The 19,647-nt window shown below is 39.0% G+C and overlaps 1 protein-coding gene across 1 annotated transcript; it reads right to left on the bottom strand.

Moving 5' to 3' along the window:
• Positions 1-86: 86 nt before the first annotated feature.
• ETS2 (ETS proto-oncogene 2, transcription factor) lies at positions 87-15,701 on the bottom strand. The gene is made up of 10 exons (XM_090060819.1): positions 15,588-15,701; positions 11,280-11,351; positions 7,707-7,827; positions 6,151-6,270; positions 5,535-5,735; positions 4,764-4,847; positions 3,840-4,079; positions 3,458-3,721; positions 2,681-2,799; positions 87-1,695 (listed from the first exon to the last, which is right to left on the bottom strand). Exons 2-10 carry the CDS (start codon positions 11,349-11,351, stop codon positions 1,480-1,482), a joined length of 1,437 nt encoding a protein of 478 aa, XP_089916945.1. The 5' UTR covers positions 15,588-15,701; the 3' UTR covers positions 87-1,479.
• Between the last annotated feature and the right edge of the window lie 3,946 nt (positions 15,702-19,647).

Here is a 19,647-nt window from a genome sequence, read left to right as displayed (position 1 = left end):
ATTGTTATGTTGCAGAAACAGAAATGAGAAATCCAGCTCAGATTGTCTTGGGATACTAGGAATTCAATCAAAGTTTAAGAAATGCACACAATTATTTAAATTTCTTTCCCCAAGAGGTTTTAATAAACATTTGATTTTTTTTAAACCTCTCACAATGTACACCACATTTAAATGTACATCAAGCTCAGATAAAAAATAAAGTTTTCTTACAAATTACATTTTTCCAGTGAATTGTTTTTGCAGTAAAAATAGCTGCTACATAAATTCCTCCTGATCTCTGAAAAGGAGTCACAAATATTTCCAAAAATAGAATTCATACAGAATAAACTGGAACCAAAAAGTAAAGAAAAACAAATCAACTGAAAAAAAAAAAAATTGTATACAAGCAAATTAAGAGGACATGCATAGAGGTTCAAAACATATGCCATTTATCAAAGAAAAATGACATTTATCCATATTCATATTTTAACTTTCAGGTAGAGGAGAAACCACAAAACAGGCCCTTTATGTCCAAGTTTCTTGTAAAAATGCCAAGATGTGTAAAGAATATGCCAGCTATGCTCATGGCAAAATGTTGAATGAAACCCTCTGTATGACTTTTATACTACCAGCATATACAACAGCATGTACACGTTCCTAGCATTTTATAACATCCCTCAGGCAGATTAAATATTTGTAGAAGGCTGTATGTCCTATTCAAACATGAAACAAACATTTATGTTTAAGGTCTTCCTAGTTAAAAAAAAAAAAAAACCCACTCATACAATTAGTTTAAATTACAATATACAGTATCTGTTAAATAGGAACATTACAGCATTTCAAAAAGGAGGGGGAAAAAAAAAAAAAAAAAAAAAAAAAATCGCAGAATATATACACAAACTGACCGCTGAAATGGTGAGATTTCCTCCCCCTCTGCCGAGAGAACTTTACAATTGCTATGCCTGGTTCCAACGCATTTCCGTACATGTGCAGTATGCTCATGTATAACAAAGATGTACTTTAGAAGAGATTACAGATTCTTCTCACTGCCCATTTTAAATAAATAGTGTTTTTTTTTTAAATGGATCATAATATACAATGTAAGCTATAATGATAACTTAAGTTTTGAGCTAGAATTCTGATGCATCCCTGGTCTCTCATCCAAGCTTTGGTTTTAAAAACCACCCAGATGAATATGGCAGTGCACACAGCCAAAAAAACCATTTAATCCTAGAGCCTTTCTTTGTCTTCAGGCTGGAGTTTGGCCCCGTGCTGACTTCTGTTCTGTTCAAGGGACCGATGCAGCAATTTATGAAGCCATTGCATCTGATGAAATAAGGCCACTTCTTCCTCCAACTTTCCCTGGTTACAACATTGTTTCTTTAAGGTCCTTATTTCTTAACAGTTGCACCAATCTGGATAGTCAAAAAAGCTGCCTGCAGATGGTTCCCTGTCACAGTTTGAACACGTGATCTCTGCCAGTTTTTCAGATTGCTGTGCTCAGTCTTCTGTGTCTGGCTGTACTCCTAGCATGGCATGCAGCTCCTCTGCCGTGTACCCCAGCAAGTTCTGTAGGTCACATACAAAGCGATATACATAACGTTTCCCTGAAGTCTTGTGGATGATATTCTTGTCATAATAGTAGCGTAAGCCTCGGCTCAGCTTCTCATAGTTCATTTTTGGCTTGTTTTTCCTTCTTCCCCACCGTCGTGCCACCTGCAGCCAAAAGGAAGGGGAAAAAATTAAATACTCTCTCAGGCAGTGGCTGATCTATTGGAAAAATTTAATTACTTAGTAGTCAAGCCATTTTATTTGGTTCAAATGGCCTGAATTCAGTGGAGATACTTGGCTGACTGGGAGTAGCAGGGCTGAACACTTAATAAACAGCCTCTGCTCAGATTACTGGCATTAGTTTGAATTGAGAAAAGCATAGTTTATGACCAAAACAATGGACACAATGCCAATTCAGAGTAGGTGGGCCCATATGACACCTTGTCTCAGAAGGGATTAATAAAAAATAAATAAAATAGAAAAAACCCCCACCTCTAAATAGAGATGTGGTTAAGAGTAAATTTATAAACAGTGCAGTATAATTCCTTAAGTGAAACTTGAATGAGACAGAGTCACTTCGGACTCTGTATCCTAAAGACATCAATAGGAGTCTTTCAGGGAGCCTTGGATCAGATCTCTTAACTGAATCAGAAAACAAAAATTTCATCATCAGTGAGAAAGCTGAAGAAGTTTATTCTAGCTGTTAAATAACTGAAACTTGTTTCTGAATGCATCACAGTAGTAATTCGATGGATATCTTTAAAAAAAAAAAAAAAGGAACCATACAGCCCTCAATATATGTACATGACATGTCATAAGTTTGTGCATTCCCAACTGCATTGCTTAAACTGGGTTTTCTTTAGGCAGTATAAGCAATGCTGTAAATCAAATGTGACAGCAACATGCAAAGTTGGAATGTTCCATCACATTGTTTTCATGCACTTAAGTGATTGGACTGATCACTGACCTTGAGAAGTCCTTCACCTTAGCCTAGCTTGTATAGTAACATATTTGCAGACAAACTGATTTCACTAATAGTCTGATTTTGTAAAACTTGTGTCTTGTGGAACAGCTCCACAGAGGGACTGCTTACATACTTACAGGATAAGCACCCTAAATTTTTTTATTTCATAAAAAATTAGGCACACACCTCATCTGGGTCAGCAAGTTTAAACTCCCATCCATCTCCGGTCCAGCTAATAAATGACTGACAGGACTTGTCAGTTAGTAACTCGAGAAGGAATTGCCATAGTTGTATAGGTCCACTGCCTGTATACAAACAAGATAAGGAAAAAAAAAATCAGTAAAATGACTGATTTCAATTAAAGGCTATATTATGGAATAAAGAAATGATTTCATTTTAACATACTAGGATGAGGCAAAGAACACTAACAGCTCGTTTGTGACAAATTTGCGGAGGGGAGTCATTAGAATGAGACAAGATCACCATTTTCAATCAAAATGATTATTTGAACTAAGCCTTTTCTCTCTCGATTCCTTTCTGCTGACATATTTAAAATCTTAAGATCCTGTTTTCAGGAAGTTTTGCCAGGGCAAAAACTTCCTGAAAAAGGAAGGTTTACCTGAGCAAGGCCACTAGCAATGAACAGTTAGTAGGTGAGTCAGTGTCTGTGAATGTAATGAACTGGACACGTTGCCTGATCTACCTTCTTTTCAGAAAGTCAGAACTGTCAGTTATAAAAATGGAATGCAGTCTTAGTTTTGATGTGGTCTGTATTTACTTTGCATAGAGCAATAGTCCAGTGATATTTGCTTTATTAATATTTGGACTTGAATCAGTTCATGAAGAAACAATGTTATCTAAGGAAGGGTATATTATACTTCTGAACTATAAATACCCTCTGTAGATGTGTATCAGTATGACAAAAGAGAGACATGAAGAGATGTATTTTGTTACTTCACTTACCTGTAAAGCCAGCTAGAATTGCTGCAGGTATAACTGGTTTCCCTTGCTCTACAGGATCACTTCTTTCTTGAATGTAGTCTTTGAAAGACATTGTAGGTTTGTTGAGACACAGAGACTGGTTACAGTCATCTTCAAAACTTTCATAGGATGGAACACGTTGTAAGTCCACTAAAGATGACTGGCTGTTCCAGGACTGAAGCAAGGAATCTGAGCTTTCATAGCTTTCTGTGCCACTGTCACTCGATTCATGCTCTCTAAGCTTCCCTTGAAGGGAAAAAAAAAAAAAAAAAAAAAATCATCGTTACTTATTCTGGCAAACAAAACTACGTAAAGAAAAAAAGAACATACATCACGTGGCCAGGGGGCTAAAAGTATGTCTTACCAGAATTATCTATCAGCAAATTCAGATTTCTTGAGAAATCCTGGTTCATGGAGCAGTAGTTCACACCAACTGTTTCTAGTTGAGTTTTGGGGAATATCGGAAATTCTTGATCTGGGTTGAGGAGGTTTGGTCTTGCAGAAGTCTGACACACATCATTCAGGAGATTGGGTTTGGAGTAACTGAGGGTTTTGGGGTAGCTAGGTAGCAGCATACCATATGGGTTCTGTTCCATATTAACACCTAATGGAAAATTAAAGAATTCATAAGTTATTTACAGCAGTCCTAGTTACAACAATGCCTTTGAAGCAGAACAAACCCCAGGCTCCCCAATGCTACATATACACACACACAGTTAGGTAACCAAGAATTTTTTTTGCTCAAAACCTGCCTGAGTGGGGGAGAAAAAAAAAAAAGAGCAAGGAAAACTATGTTATGGTCTTAAATCGAAAATCCGGCGACAGTGAGAGGCTACCCTTCTCTTCAAAAGGCTTTGAACCAGATTATCACAAAACTGGTTCTTTCCAGTATGATTAATAGACCACTGCTAGAGCTTTCTGGTTCAAAGGGACTAGAACCAATTGAAAAAGCTGTGAGAGCTTAGGTAATTCTAGGAAGGTCCTTTCTAAATTTAGGAATCAGCAGATTAAAGAGCTAGAGAATTCATGTGTTAAAAGTACAACTCTAAATATACAGATCTGGAGGATGGGGGAAGAGGGGTTCCAAGATCCATGTAATTTCTCCCCCACCTCCACCTCTACTCCACCCACGCTCAAAGGCTGGTAACAAAAAAGGGGGTTAAATACGACTCCTGCTAAAACTTATCCATTCTGGTTTTTTTATTCAAGCTAGTAATAGTGGTGTTCTACATACAGGAGTTTGGGTACTACATACACTAAAACCAAGCTTGTGTTTTAACTGACTTACTTAATGAGTTGTTGTTGACCCAGTGAGGGACAGAGGTGAGATGAGAAGATTCAGCATACTGATCTTGTGTCTTTTCTTGGCTGTCTGAAAAACAGAACAAACGTATTTCTATTTACTGATCTGGACAGGAAAACCTAGGAAGCCTTAAAGTGTTTTTGTGATATCAGTAACAAGATACTAAATCCACATCAAATCAAGCTTTTGAAAAAAGTACTTGCTAGCAAGTAATATTTAATGCCAATGAAATTCTGATATTCAACCTGTCTAAAAATCTGCAGCACGTTTTAAGGCTAAGATTCTGCAAACATTCATACAACTGTTTAATTTGTACACACATGCAGTTCCAAGAAGCCAAAGATACTAGGTATGTGTGTGTTTGTGGGATCAGAGCTTTTGATAACTGTTTTATACACAAGATAACAACACAACCAAGTTTAGCTAGACAACAAGACCACTGGTTTGTCTGCTACTGCCCAACAGTGGAGTTGTCTCAATACTGGTCCTGTGCTTATTCATTTACTAAACTGCTAATAATCACAGAACAAGAAGTTTCCACTTTTTTTGATCAGTTGCTTAGGCTTCCATCCTGCAAACCAACTGGAAGGCACATATGAATGTGTCCATTGGGAGACCTATTGACTTTGTTCATCTGCACTGAGTGCATTTGTGTAGGTTGTTTAGGCAGTTAAATACAAAATTTAGTAAAAATTATTATAGTAGTGTTTGTCTTCATTATTGGAATTACAGTTTAGATTCTGGTTATCTAGCTACCTTTTATCATCTGTTCCAGGTGTTCCCACAGAATCTCCCCCACATAATCAGGTGCCAGCTCCAGGAAATGTTCCTTGCCCAAGCTGCACAAGTTTTGGCCATTCATGAGGAACCGATGAAAGTTTACATTGGCCAAAGTAAACTCATTGGTAGCCCATAAAAGCCATTGACAAACTTGGTTCTCAGTCCACAGCCAAGGGTCTGTAGGGAGAAAGAAAAATAAAATTTAGAGGCAACCTTTGAAATTAATAAGAACCTAAAATAAGTTTAGTTAAAAAGAAATGAGTGGGGACTCAAAATTAGATAGGATTTTAGTTCTGGAGCTCAACTATCAGTAAGTTAGCATTTTAAAACAACACTCTAAATTTTCCTGCCTGACCCAGTTTGAAACAGTTGATGAGCTCATTTTTCTTATGTTGCCAAATACAAGCTCTGCATGCCCCCCCCATTTATATTAGCATGTCTAATCTTTCCACATAAACCTGTGCCAAATTCACAGACGATGTATGTTTGTACTTTCTAATAGATAATCCTCAATGAGAAGGAATTGTACTAATTAATTGTTACCTTTCACTTTTTAAGTGAAAAAAGGAGGTTATAGAAAGAAAACACTTACTATTTGGAATACCCAGGCGACACCGTTCTTTGGTGAAACCATTAAAAGTATCTTTTAAGGCCTGACTCATCACAGCCTTACTGCATGGGGTCAAGAGTGGCAATTCACAGTTGTTTGACTCTAAAAGAAAGATGGGGGCGGAGAAGAACATGTGAATATTTAGTTGAAGGGTAGTCATGAGAGAGAATCTATTTGGTTATTTAGGTGACTACAAAAGGAGGAACTGAAAAAAACCCTAAATAAACAAGCCAGTCAGAATACATCCATTTTAGGCCTTGCAACATTTGACTTAACACATATCATGACATTATCAATTGCAAAGATTTATTTTGATACAGATCTTCAGTAATTTCTGGTGGTAAGAAGTATAATTTGGTTATGTGGGGATTTAATTATCTTTGTTAGGAAATAAGGTGAGAGACGCTTCAATTCTTCTAGCGTAATTCTAGTGACCATTGTGTAAAAATCTCTCTGCCTCATATTTTTAATCCAGTCTGAAAGCTTTAGAAGAAGCTGTGATGAAATGGCTTGTGGAGACATCCTAGACTGAGTTGCAGCCCTGTTCATCCATGCATCAGTCCTTTGAGTTGTGTTGTCATGTTTTATTCAGATTTTAGCACTGTGCACACAGCTGCAAGGCTATTCTAGCTTTTTAAGCCTTTGGTACTATCAGGAGTTCCACATGATAAAACAGGTCAAACACCACACCCACATAGTTCATTGCAAGATGGTGCCTATGTGTTTCCATCACACCCATCACCAATATATTGGAGTGCTTGTTTGCTTGATGATGTCTGGTTGCCAGATCAGGTCACTCATTAGAATAAAATCAGTTAGATAAGAGGCTCAGTGACCTTCCAGTCTAAGAAGCCTAGAGGTATAATATTTATGTTCTTTTGTACCATGCTTTTTTCTGTGGGGGAGAGAAGCCAGAGAAAATTTTAGGTGAGGCTTAATGGAAAACTCTTGGCGAGTACAGTGCTACCACAAGAATTTTTTGTTATGCCAAATTTCGTACTTTAGTGTGTTGTGTTAAAGCTGTAAAATGCACCCCAGAAGGAGGAGACAGAGAGCAAGCTCATGGGCTTTAGAATGCCTGTATCTGTCCATTCTGCTGGACTGAACTTTTATATTCTGTATTTCCCTCTCCCTGCCTTGCTTCAAAATTATTTCCGACTAAAATACTAGAAGTGGAAGATGAAGAAGTTGAAAACTATCAGCAATATTAGCAACTTGTTGTACAGGCAGCCTCAAGTCTGTTCCAGAAACTTTCCACAGACACCAATTCCTTTTATGCTCATGAACTCTGCTTTAACATGGGAAGCTGTAAACTATCATTGCAACTACTCTTGCGAATAAAACTAAGTGTGTTGGCAAAGTTAAAGCCCTAAAGTAACTTAAAAAAACAGCTCCCCCACCCAAAATACTCCACAATGCTTGTTTTTACAGTCAAAAAAATTATTGTTGCTCAAAGAGAAAGGGTTACTGAAGCCAATACCAAATACATTTTATTTGAGCTGTTGATTTTGCTGTTCAGACTACAGAACAATATTTACCATAAGAAGTTGAATCAAAGCCTGTTGGCACTTCTTGAAGCGTCTGATCTTCATTTAATGTGGGAAAATATCCAGTAAATAAAGAGTTTCCTCCATCAAAGGTGTCAAACGCTGGCTGACGCTGCAAGATGGTTTAAGAAAACAAGTACGCAGTGTAAGCATTTTATCAGAACATTGCCAAGAACAGCTAAAAGGAGTTGAATTTCCCCACGGTTGATAAAAACAGGATTCAGACTATGATACAAGCATTATACTTAAGTTCAAGTTATGAATACCAGAAACAATATAAATGTTTAAGGCTCCAACTACAGTGAATGCTCTCTAGGTCCCAACATGAATAGAGCTACTGCATTTAAGTGTGCAGCCTGTGTACAAGTGTGTCTGTATAAGTTATACAGCAGAACCACTCCCGTCTTTCCTGACCCTCTAGGCCAGATCCTACATAGCTAGTGTAAACTGGCATGGCTCTACTGGCTTCAGTAGAACCATTTTACAAATCATAGGACCAGATCCTCAATCTGTGTAGAATAACTGTGCAACCTTCATAATGTATTAATGCTGCTCATTTGCATTTTTAAGACTGCACTGCCTGAGTGAAACTAAGTCAGAGGCTAAATGACCTCAATTAAGCTTTGATGTTTACACCACCACTAAGGTGAAAAGGCTGGGGAGAGGGGTAAGTGCCTATATGAGCTGTTAATGACTCTAGCAAAATGCTATTACAGTAAGAAGCACAGCACATCTGTTTACAGAGTGGCAGCTGCATCTCTGCAATGGCAAAAAGGCAATATAAACCTCTTTTTAAAAATGAGACTGTAAGAAGTGATATGAAAAGACTTGCTTCTGGTACTTTATAAAAGGCACAAGCAGCAGATGATATTTTAACCTTTCTTGGAACTTGAGTTATCATATCAACAGTTGTGCATGTACACTAAATGTTTAAAGAGAAATCTATATTAGTATATTTATTGTTTTAACCTATTGCAGTAGTGGTATTATCCTCTGGGTAACAATTATAACAATATGAACAGATAGTGAATAACTGAGGACTGAAGTAAATTTATTTACATTTTTTGAAAGATTTAATCTACATCATATTATTAGGAGGTGTTGTACAGCCCCACATGACTTATGTAACAGTTTCTCACATGTGATTTATTTTTATTTTTGTAGTGGTTTAAGTTACTAGACTGTGCATTTAACAAACGAGTTTAATTCTCAATTGTCTAATAGAACTTTTTACTAGTTTAATAGACAGGGGTAAGTAGGACTTACTGTAATAGAAAGTTTCTTTCTAGAAAAAATAATTAGGTTCATTAAGTATAAAACTTGTAGACTCCATTTCCCAAATAATATTTAAATAGAAAATGGTACAACTGGGAAATGCTGCATAGATAGAAAGTAGTAATACAAGATCTCACTGCTCACATGACCCCCTGTTTCATAAACAGATGTAAATCCACATACCTTTTTTTTTTTTTTTTGGTAAGATAAAAGAAGTGAGCTGCATAAGTTTGTACTTTTGTATGCCAAATAATCATATGGGGAACAAATTGTAATAGCTGGTAGTGAGTGTGGCTAGAAGTTCCCAGTGAGATTTAAAAACCACTTAGGGTTACACTAAAATAGGAAACTGCAGAATACAGCATATGGCAGCACATGTTCAACAACACAAGTTGAGCTTGAGGCACTTTCTATTTGTTCCCCATTTTCTTAGCCATGCACTTAAATGAAGGCACAGAATTCTGCTTAAAGCAAACTCAGTATAGTTTTGACATGCTATCATCACTTGGTTATAGCAGCTTGAATTGTGCTTCCAGCAGAGTGTAAGTGTTTGAATTCTTTTCTCAATCCACCATATTTCCTTTTTGGAGTTTACAGCTCCACCTCTTCCTGGGGTTATTTTAGTTTTGAGTTGCTGCCCTGGCAATTAACAAGTAGGACATACTTTGGCAAGCTGCATTGTATTTCAGGGCACAACTCATAGCACCATGTAGCCCACAAAAAAGCTGCCAGGAAGGAAAAATCTCTTTAGGTGGCTTCCCTTTAATGGTTAACCGAGTCCAAAAAATATGCCAGTAGAGAGCTGAGAGAATGTAATTTGTTCTAAACAACAAAAAGTATTCAGGAACAATGACAAAGAATAAAGTGTCAGGGTAAAATACTTCAAAGCTCTCATCTAAATTAAATGGTTAATAGCTGCCTAGAAAACTCCTTTTCTGTTAATAGAGAATAGCTCTGATTCATCACTAGTACCTAGAAGGAAGGCCAAGTTCTTTCAACATCATTTGGAAACTCCTGTGTTTTGTGTAAATATATGACCCTTATACTGAGTCATTGGAAAAAATGCAGTACCATGAACGAGTAGAAAGCATACTGGATTTTACACTTGTAAAGCTTTCAATAAATAGTAGAGGAAAGATCTACATGGGATAAATCCTGCTCACCTTACTTATAGTCAACAGAACGTTATTTGACCTCAAAATATACATGAGAACTGCTATTACAAATTTAAGTACAACTTAAAGCAAGTCCAAAAGAACTGCAAATAAGCAGTGAGTACCTGATAATGGAATAGTACCTTAAAGGCTGAGACATGAAATTGTATTGTTACTAATGTCTATTTTGTTTTATGCCTGGCATAACAACTGTGTGCTGTTCTATACAGTAAACAAATTAACAAAAAAAACCACATTCCCCCCTTCACCTCCACTTCAGCCCTTTAAGCTCACTTCTTAAACAAATCTCTGGTATCCGAATTGCTCTAAAAATAAAATCCTCAGTGATCGCAGCATTTCTTTTGGTTCAAGGATTCAGAAAGTCTGACTGGTCTTTATTCAATTTACCTTGATCATCACTACATAAAGAATCAAGGCTGAGATTGCAGGGGGGGCGCGGGGGTGGAAACTGTCATATAGATAAAAAGAGAAGCACTTGCAGACAGCTAGAAAAAGAATCTTTTATTCCTACTTTGTCCTCTTGTCTATAAATTCCTTCTAAATGGAGTCAATACATTTGAATCATTATAAAATGTAATAGCCTGCTTTTGTTTTCCTGCTGTACACTATTTTCATTTGGTACTAGGCTTGCATGTAATAAGTGAATAACAAGACAAGTTCTAAATTTTCTGCATACCATAGTAATGCTTTTATAACTAAGAACTAAAGCTGCATATCAAAATGCGACAGCCGCACAAAATTAAACACAAAAAAACCCAGTCCTGCTGCCTTTACTTGCACCTAAATGCCCATTACTTCAAAGAATTAGAACTCAGTATCTGACCCTATATTTTACTATGAGATCTTCAGGATTGGTGGGAATTATGATGGAATTAACTGTTCATCCAATATGTTTGTCAGTTTTAAGTGTCTGGGTACAGAGGGCTTGCTCTAGCTCTAAGTGCCAACTAGAAGAAGAGAACCTCATCTGCAATAAGACTTTTAGCACTTGAGAATCTATCCTCTCATCAGCATGTCCATACAGTTCCTTCATTAGCATTCACAGACTATAAATATGTGCAATGAGTAGATGCAACCGTTTGGCTTCAGAAGCATCTAACCTAAGAGAACTCACCTTGAGGATTCCTCTGTAGAGGTTAGACACAGGAGCTACCTGATCCATGTTCTTGATTCCAAAATCACTCATCTGAGAAATAGAAACAGAATACAGGAACCATATTATTACCTCTGTAAGTGCATATTCACAAATAGAAACATCTTATCTGCTCTAGAACAGAACAGGTTGAGTAAGGTGGAGCAAGAACAGAACTAGGTTATGTGCTATGTACTTGGGCAGGGCCCAATTAGGCACTCTCCTTTCAAGGGCTTAAAAAAAAAAAAAAATCAACAAACAAGCTGTATCAGTTATGGGCTGTGATCTCTTCATACTGCTAGCTGACATAACTCTTCAAGGTAGGCAAGGCCTTAAGCATACTCAGATTTGGAGTCACTTGTCTTTGTTTACTGCATCTTTTTTTTTTTTTAAACATGCCAGCCATAAAACATTTGGGATATTCAGAGAGGAGACGGATTGTAATGAGTTCTTTATCAGGCAAAATTCATAACTGAGAATGATCCAGAGTACACTGTTAATTCAATCAAGCTGTTATTCAATGTAAGTTGCATAAAAAATGTGAAATTTAATAGCCTAAAAATAATAGCTTGTTGATAGCCATGTTTCGATTATTTGACATGGGATTCTTGTGGTCAGTTGAATAAATAAGCGTTTGAGAATTATCAGCAAAAAGACAACCAACCCACTATAAAGGAAGGGAATTACACAATACCAACTTAGGCTCTTTGGGCATTTCAAAAGCAATGTGCAGTATAGGTTCTTTGGGTAAATCCAATATCTTTTATTAGACCAACTAAAATAGTTGGAAAACTTCTTCTCTGCAAGCTTTCAGGTACAAACCAGGGTGCATCTGAAGTTATGTGCTCTTCCTGGATGGGATAGAATAGAAGCCAGAGGCTGCTTGTCTCCCATCCAGGAAGAGTATATAACTGCAGATGTTTCTGACTGAAGCAGGGTGTTTGTACCCAAAAGCTTGCAAAGAAGAATTTTTCCCAACTATTTTAGTTGGCCTAATAAAAGATATTGGATTGACCCAAAGAACTTTCTCTGCCTATGCCCTTAGACCAACACAGCTACAACCAACACCCATGTACAGTAAAATACATTTTTAGTATAGTTTGTACCATGTCATGTGTGGATGGTACGTGTTTTAACTTTCCCATTTTATGGGAATTTTAGAGTTGCCTATTCCGAAAAAAAACTAATGACCCGATTTTCTTTACATGAAAGAGAAAGCAACCCTAAACTATCAGTTACTTTGCATGCTTCGTAACTGAAAGTGTAACTAATTTTGGTTTTAAAAAGTTTCAGGCTACCTCTCAAGTTTCCACTTGAAAGGGTTTCTAACTGAAACCAATAACTTGATTGCAGTGACACAAGTATTGTCATACTGGCAGAAGTACTGTCATATAATGTATAATACAAAGAAACAGTATTGTGTGATCTCAGGACTTGTACTCTGAAATCTATGTAATGGAATAAAAAGTGATAAGATTACTGTGCAGTCACTCAGCAAGGAAAGCTCAGACAAGGAAGTACCTTTTTTTTTGGGTGGTGGTCAAGTTTATCATGGTGACGTAAAAGTGAGACTAAATGCTGTACTCAGACTCTATTGAAAAGCTGTTTGTTTAAACACTTTCCACCCCCCCACTTTCTACCTCCTCCTCATGGTGATTGTTTCAGCCTCACAGAAACTATCTAGAAACTTGTATTTGTTCTGAAATTCCTTATCATGGAAAGGAGTGTAGGTTGTAGTCGTGTTGGTCTCAGGACATAGGCAGATAAGGTTCTTCGGGTGAATCTGATATCTTTTATTAGACCAACTTAAATAGCTGGAAAACAATTATTAAGCAAAGCTTTCGGGTTTAAAAACCCTTCGTCGAGCTAAGGAAGTTTCTGCAGTTGGTGTGTGCTCTTCCTGGATGGAATGAAAAGTAACACTGATTACCTGTCTTGTAAGCATACCAGACCAGCCTCTGGCTTCTTTACTTTTTTTTCCATCCAGGAAGAGCACACACCAACTGCTTAAACTTCCATATCCTGACAAAGTGTTTTTGAACCCCAAAGCTTGCTTAATAATTGTTTTCCAGCTATTCAAGTTGGTCTAATAACAGATATCAGATTCACCCAAAGAACCTTGTCTGCCTATTATCATGGAAAGGACATCAACAAATGTTCTCCTGTTCTTTCTGTTTTTTTAAATGACTTTACTAAAGGTATGTAAAACTCCAAGTGCAATCTTAAACCAGTTAAAAAAGAAACTGCAAATAAAAGGTTTTTAGCAAATAAACTGCAAATAAGAGCTGGTCTGGCTATATTTGTTCTCTCTAAGTGACACCCTACAGAATCCGTCCATATTTAAACAAACATGATAAACCTATTCCCTCCTTTCTATTTGATCACTTTAAAAGCAAAATTAAAAAACAAACAAACAAAGAACAACAACCTAAGGACTTGTTTCAGATACAATGTTAGCTGTTTCTGAGTATACAAGGCTTATGACCAAAAATATATTAAATTCATTGAAAGGAATTGTCAACTTCACAGGTCATTAATACCACCCAAGCATGTAATATACAGCTATCATTTTACTTAAATTAGATTATTAACAAATGTTATGCTTTAGGAGAGAACTTTGAGAACAGATGAACTGTTCACAACATACGCCTCAAGTTTCTTCGGTCCCTGCCCTGAAGATACTACAGTTTAAATGACTATTCTTCTTCTTCTGTGGCTCCTTTTTTTTCTTTCTTTCTTATAGCATGTGTGTTGGGGAGGAGGGTAGCATTAAAATACACAGAGAAGAAGTGTCCAGCTCTGAGAAGTAACTCCTGACACAGTCGCATTTGTGTGCGATATCACATTACTTATGTTCTTAATAAACTTTACATTTTGAACCCATCCTGTATCACTAGTATGGCTTCCAACGATTTCAGGTTCAATCCTGGCCTGGTGGAAGTCAGTAGAGCTTTATCACTCATCTAGAGGAACAGGATTTTCTCTTCTATATTTTCATGATTTGTCTGAGTAAAGGGTTCAGAGTACAAAGAGTAATTTTATGCAATAACTAGCATATCTGACATTCTTCCAGTTACTAAATGTAGCCCCTAGGACCGTTGTCATTTGATGTTCTAAACACACTATGATTTTTCTGGATCTTGTTTTCAGAACGTACGTGGCACACCGAGCACTGGAAAACAGACTGCCAGTTCAGCAAATTCAGGCTACCAAATCCCTGCATATTGACACCACAATGTCTACCTTCTAACCGAGTTCAAGTCGTACAACAAAGATGCAAACAGGCCTAGTGTCACTGGCTTGCACCTGCTGCCTAATCAAACATTGAAGTGTCCACCTATGCAGTCTGGAGCTTGTACATGGCTACTAGAAAACAAATGGGGCTGAGATGACCATCCTTTCAGTGCTCTTGAAAGGGTTAAATCCTGCACAGAAGAAAGCTGGTGTTCTCCCTCTCTGAAAAGACACAACAGCAGGATGCTGTTGGGCCTGACTGCTTATCCCACCCCCACTCACCACACACTGGCATTGGGCCTGGCTACTTCCACCCCCACTCGACCCAACCCACCCACTGCTCCTTGCCCTTGCCACAAGCCTTCTCTCCACACCCCCACACGGTTGCAAGTGGGTGAACCTGAACAGGGTCAACAGGCTCAGGCACTGATTAACGAATTAGCTGAACTGGGGCCCACGGCTTCCCAGCAGGGGCGAGAGTGTGCTTGCTCACGATGCCCGAGAGCTGGCAACTGGTCGGAAGACCAGGAAACAAAACACAACAAAACAAAACAAAAAAACCCACAAACCCAAAAAAACCTACTCAACCAAGCCAGCCTGTCTAAACCATCACGACACCTAAGAACTGGCAAATGGTTGGAAGGCCAAAGAAAAAACAAACACTCAACCAAACCAAAGTAGCCTGTCCTAGGCAGGCCAGTCTGAGCAGGCGATGGATGTACAGAGCTACATCTAAGCCTGCGTGTCCTAGGCGGGCTCCTCTGGCAGCTAGAGAGGCAAGGCATAGGGGGCTGGCAGGCGGTGGCCACGCTACCAAGCCAGCCTGTCCTAGGCAGCCTCCTCCGGCAGCTGGAAAGGCAAGGCGCAGGCTGCGGCTCCACGTCTAACCCGGCCGGTGCCAGGCGGGCTCCTCCAGCGGCTGGGCCGGCGAGCCATCTGCCTTGGAGCTGGAGGGTGCAGAGCGCCCCCCCCGGCAGGGCCAGGCTCCTTCCCCCCGCGTCCCCCAGGGAGCATCGCTGCGGGGACCCAACCCCGCAGCCGCCCGGCTTCCCCTACCTGCCGCTGCTGCTGCGGGTGCGGGTGCGGGTGTGGGGCGGACCGCTGCGCTGTGCCGAGCGCCGCGAGCCGGGCAGCCGCTCTTCAGAGGCAGCGGCGAGAAGAGGAGGAGCCCGGCGCGCGCCCCCGCCCCGCAGCCCGCCCTCTGCTGCGGCCGGCAGGGGCGGCCGCAGCGGCTCCCGCGCGCACACGTGCAGTCATCCTCACACACGCCCGCGCCCTCGCGCGCTGTCTCACACACGCACGCACTCATTCCTGCCCTCAGCCTCACACGCATACACTCACTCACTCACACATACTCGCATACACAGACGTACCACACCCTCATACACTCACTCACTCACACATACATGCACACTGACTTATGCACACATTCACACACACTCGCACACATACACACTCGCTCATACTCGCACACACCCTCAAACACTTGCCCACGCACATACACGCTCACACCCTCACACGCACACTTGCACACTCACTTTTGCGCGCACACACTCACACACATACACTCACATGCTCACTCATACACTTACTTTCACATGGTTGCATGCACACATACACATGCATGCTAGCACACATACACACCCAGGCGCTTGTACACACAGACACTTGCACACTTTCTCACACATGCACCCACTTTCTCACGCGTGCACACACACACACACACACAGAGCCACTCACACTTTAAAAGGAGCAACAGCAGCAGCAGAAGGTGATATTTATTTAAATGATGAATTTCAACGGTAGTGTCTTCAGGGCAGGGACCAAGGAAACTTGATGAGTGTATTGTGGTCCCTTGGGCCATTCAGACAAGTGGTTCTCAACCTGGGGGTGCTGCCACCACACCCAGAGAGTCTCTGAAGGGTGCCACAGGGTGCTGTGCAACGTTAGCACTGCTCCCAGAGATTTTAAATAGCAATCTTCCATATCAAACATATTCCTGCCCTATTTAGGGCTGTCCAGGGCTTAAGACAAATTGCCCTAGAATTGTTCTGAATTCAAAAAGGAATAAATACCAAGAGCCTTGACTCCTCCTTCATGTGTTTTAATCCTTTCTCTCTCTCACATGCACATGCAGGCCATAGCAGAAGTGCTCATGGTCCAGCAAATTCTGTTAGATGCCTTGTCACACAAGGACACAAAAAAGAAATGCACACACTCACACACATGCATCCACAAGCTTTAAAAAATAGAGGAAGAGCATCCATTATTTAAAGTGTAGTATCTTCAGGGCAGGGACCAAATAAACTTGAGTAGATGATGAACAGTGAACAGTAGTATTTTTGGAGGGGTGTCTTGAGTTGAAAAAAGATTGCAAAGCACTGTATTAACATGTCTGAAGCTACCAGAACAGAGGACCTTTCATTCAAAAACCCTCTTATTGTCCCCTGCCATCTGGAGGGTCCAGGTGCTACAGAAGGGAGGTTTATACCTTGCCACTTCCAAAACAGTTTAGATTAAAAAACACAAGCCTTTTTAGCTTATCCATTTAATTGGCTGACTATTTCATCTGATTCCACAATTGGGATTTGTCGGTGAGCAGTCCAAGGAAGAAGACAAGATTTCTTGGATAGATAAATGTGTATTGTGAGAATATTTGCAGTTGTAAATCAGGGATTTTCTTTCTGGGTTACTAGGTGGGAAGATCTTAGAGCTGGCCCTACAGAAAACCTTGACTTTTTAATCTGCAAAAGTGGGATGTATTCTCAGCCATCTGTTTCTGTAGTCATAGTCCCATTCAAATCTTCAGGGACTCATAGCAATCTGGGAAATTCAGGATTAGAAGTAGCCTGTATTAGAAGGTACATGTATTTGATTTGGTTGTTTTATCCAAGACAATGACTGCCCATTTTGCATCCTGTAGGAACATTGCTATTAAGCTGAAAAATATAAGATTTTGACTGGTCACCTCTCCTTAAGGTCATGAGATAGCATAAGCTATTTTTCACACGTCTGGAGAAAACACTATCACACCTTAAAGTCTTTGCTTACAGTGCTCCTTCCTGAGCTGAGCTGCTGTTTCATCTGCCTTTGACTGTTTTGAAAGATGAAGAGTAAACTAACAGAAGACAATTTATGTAAACAGAATTTATTATTAAGAAGGTGTCATGGCTGGCAGAAGAATGTGCTCTAGTCATTTTCTGTCCATAGAGAATGATAACTTCTGTGTCTTCTTTCCATTCTTCCCAAAGGGAAAAGTGGTTTATACCAAATCTGCTTGTCTAGATACAACACTCTCCTGTTGGTGCCTCAGGGGATCACTGCACAAAGCAGGGGGAGAAAAAAATCAGAGCTACAGCCAGATTTTTCTCTGACCATAGTCAAGATAGTTCATACGGATGAGGTATTTTTTTCCTAAGTGATTTTTATTGTGATTATTGACTATTATCTCAATGACTTTAAATAATTCTCCTAACAAAAGTTTATGTGAATGAAGCCTGAAAGTGAATATTAATGGTGGAGAAGTATACAACTTATGTTCCAGCTGAATTTAATTTTAAAACTCAATGGTAATGGTGACAGTTGTTGAATTAATCTAAATCATTCCATGCATTTATATAACACCTTCCATAATAGTTTTAGGTAGTGTTGGGTATTTGACTGGTCAAAAAAATGTGGTCAATTGACCAGTCAAATATTGGTCAAAAATTGTAAAAAACTGCCAACAGGTCCAAATAATACACAGAAAAAGCACAAATGTTCCATTTAAAAATGTGTGAAAACAATTAAAAATCATATTTCTGTTAAGAAAACTACAAACAATGTAGGGTTTTTTTGAAAATTGCTATAATCTTTGACCGGACAAAAAATATGCAGTCAATTGACCAGTCAAATGACAATATTTGGGTGGCCAGTTGACTGGCTTGCCAACCCTAGTTCCAGGTGCTGTACTAGAATGTAAATCAATATCAAATGCATATTTAAAGTTAGTACCCATTCACCTGTGTGAATTTCAGTCTGAATGACTACCCTGCCTTCTGCCTGACACCAACCTGAACCATAACAGATACTCAAAAAAGCCTCAAAAAATCTACCTGCCCCAGAAAAGTGGCAAACCTACCTTCTTGGTGGAGGTCGTAAATAGTCACATTTTTGCAGAATTTTAATTTAAAAACATTCTTGTCTGGATCTTTGAAGAGGTAACCTCCTCAAGGTGAGATAGAGTGGGCCAGGGAGATAAAACTGGCTTTGTTAGAGCCAGAAGTTATGAAACAAAAGCTGCATTCTGTTTACTTTTCTTTTTTTACCATTGATTCATTGCATGCCTTTTGGGCAAGCTACTTAGCCTGTTTTACTCTGTTCCTTAATTAAGGCACAACAGAACTGCTTGGTAACCCTTTGTAAGCCACTTTGAGATCTTTAGATGAAATATGCTATGGCACTGATTTGGAAAAAAAACAACATAGTGCTGAGTTTTTAAGGGTATTTAGGTGCCTAACTGAATGGATTTTGAAGCAAATCACATGCCTTAAATGTCTTTTAAAAAACTGTCCTATAAGTAAAATTATTACATTGTTCTATTTAACCCAATTCACATTTTAACTTAATTCATGCATTGGTACATAGCACAAGGAGGTGACTTTTCTTGAAATACCTCAATAACTGCTGTTGCTTTGTTTTAGAATCCTTCATTGGATTTCAGATTGCTATTTGAGCATGTCTTAAATCAGGATTTTTGACATTTAACAGTTGTAGCTTCCTTTAGCACTGGTGCTACAACTCTTAAATTCCCCATTTGCTGCCCTTTACTAATAGCTCCCCCACAATATATGGTTCTAGGTGTCTGCACTTTATTGCTTATTGAACTGCTGCCTCAGAATAAGATTCTTTAACTCAATATTTCTTTTGTAGCTTCTCCTCTTCCATCTCAATAGGAACCTATAATCTGATTTCTTTTATGTACATAAATCCAGGCATATTATGACAGCATACTTTGGAGAAGCACAACAACATTTGATTATGATGATGGCATTTCTTAGTGTAGGAGAGTCCTGATCTCGTAAGGCAACATCTGTTAAAATCCTAAGGGAAACCATTACAAAGGGTATCTGGGGAG

Source organism: Crocodylus siamensis, chromosome 1 (genome assembly GCF_052110815.1).
Source record: "Crocodylus siamensis isolate JL-2025a chromosome 1, ASM5211081v1, whole genome shotgun sequence".
NCBI lineage: Eukaryota > Metazoa > Chordata > Crocodylia > Crocodylidae > Crocodylus > Crocodylus siamensis.
The sequence above is the reverse complement of the archived record's forward strand: the minus strand, read 5'-3'. Positions and strand labels throughout refer to the sequence as shown.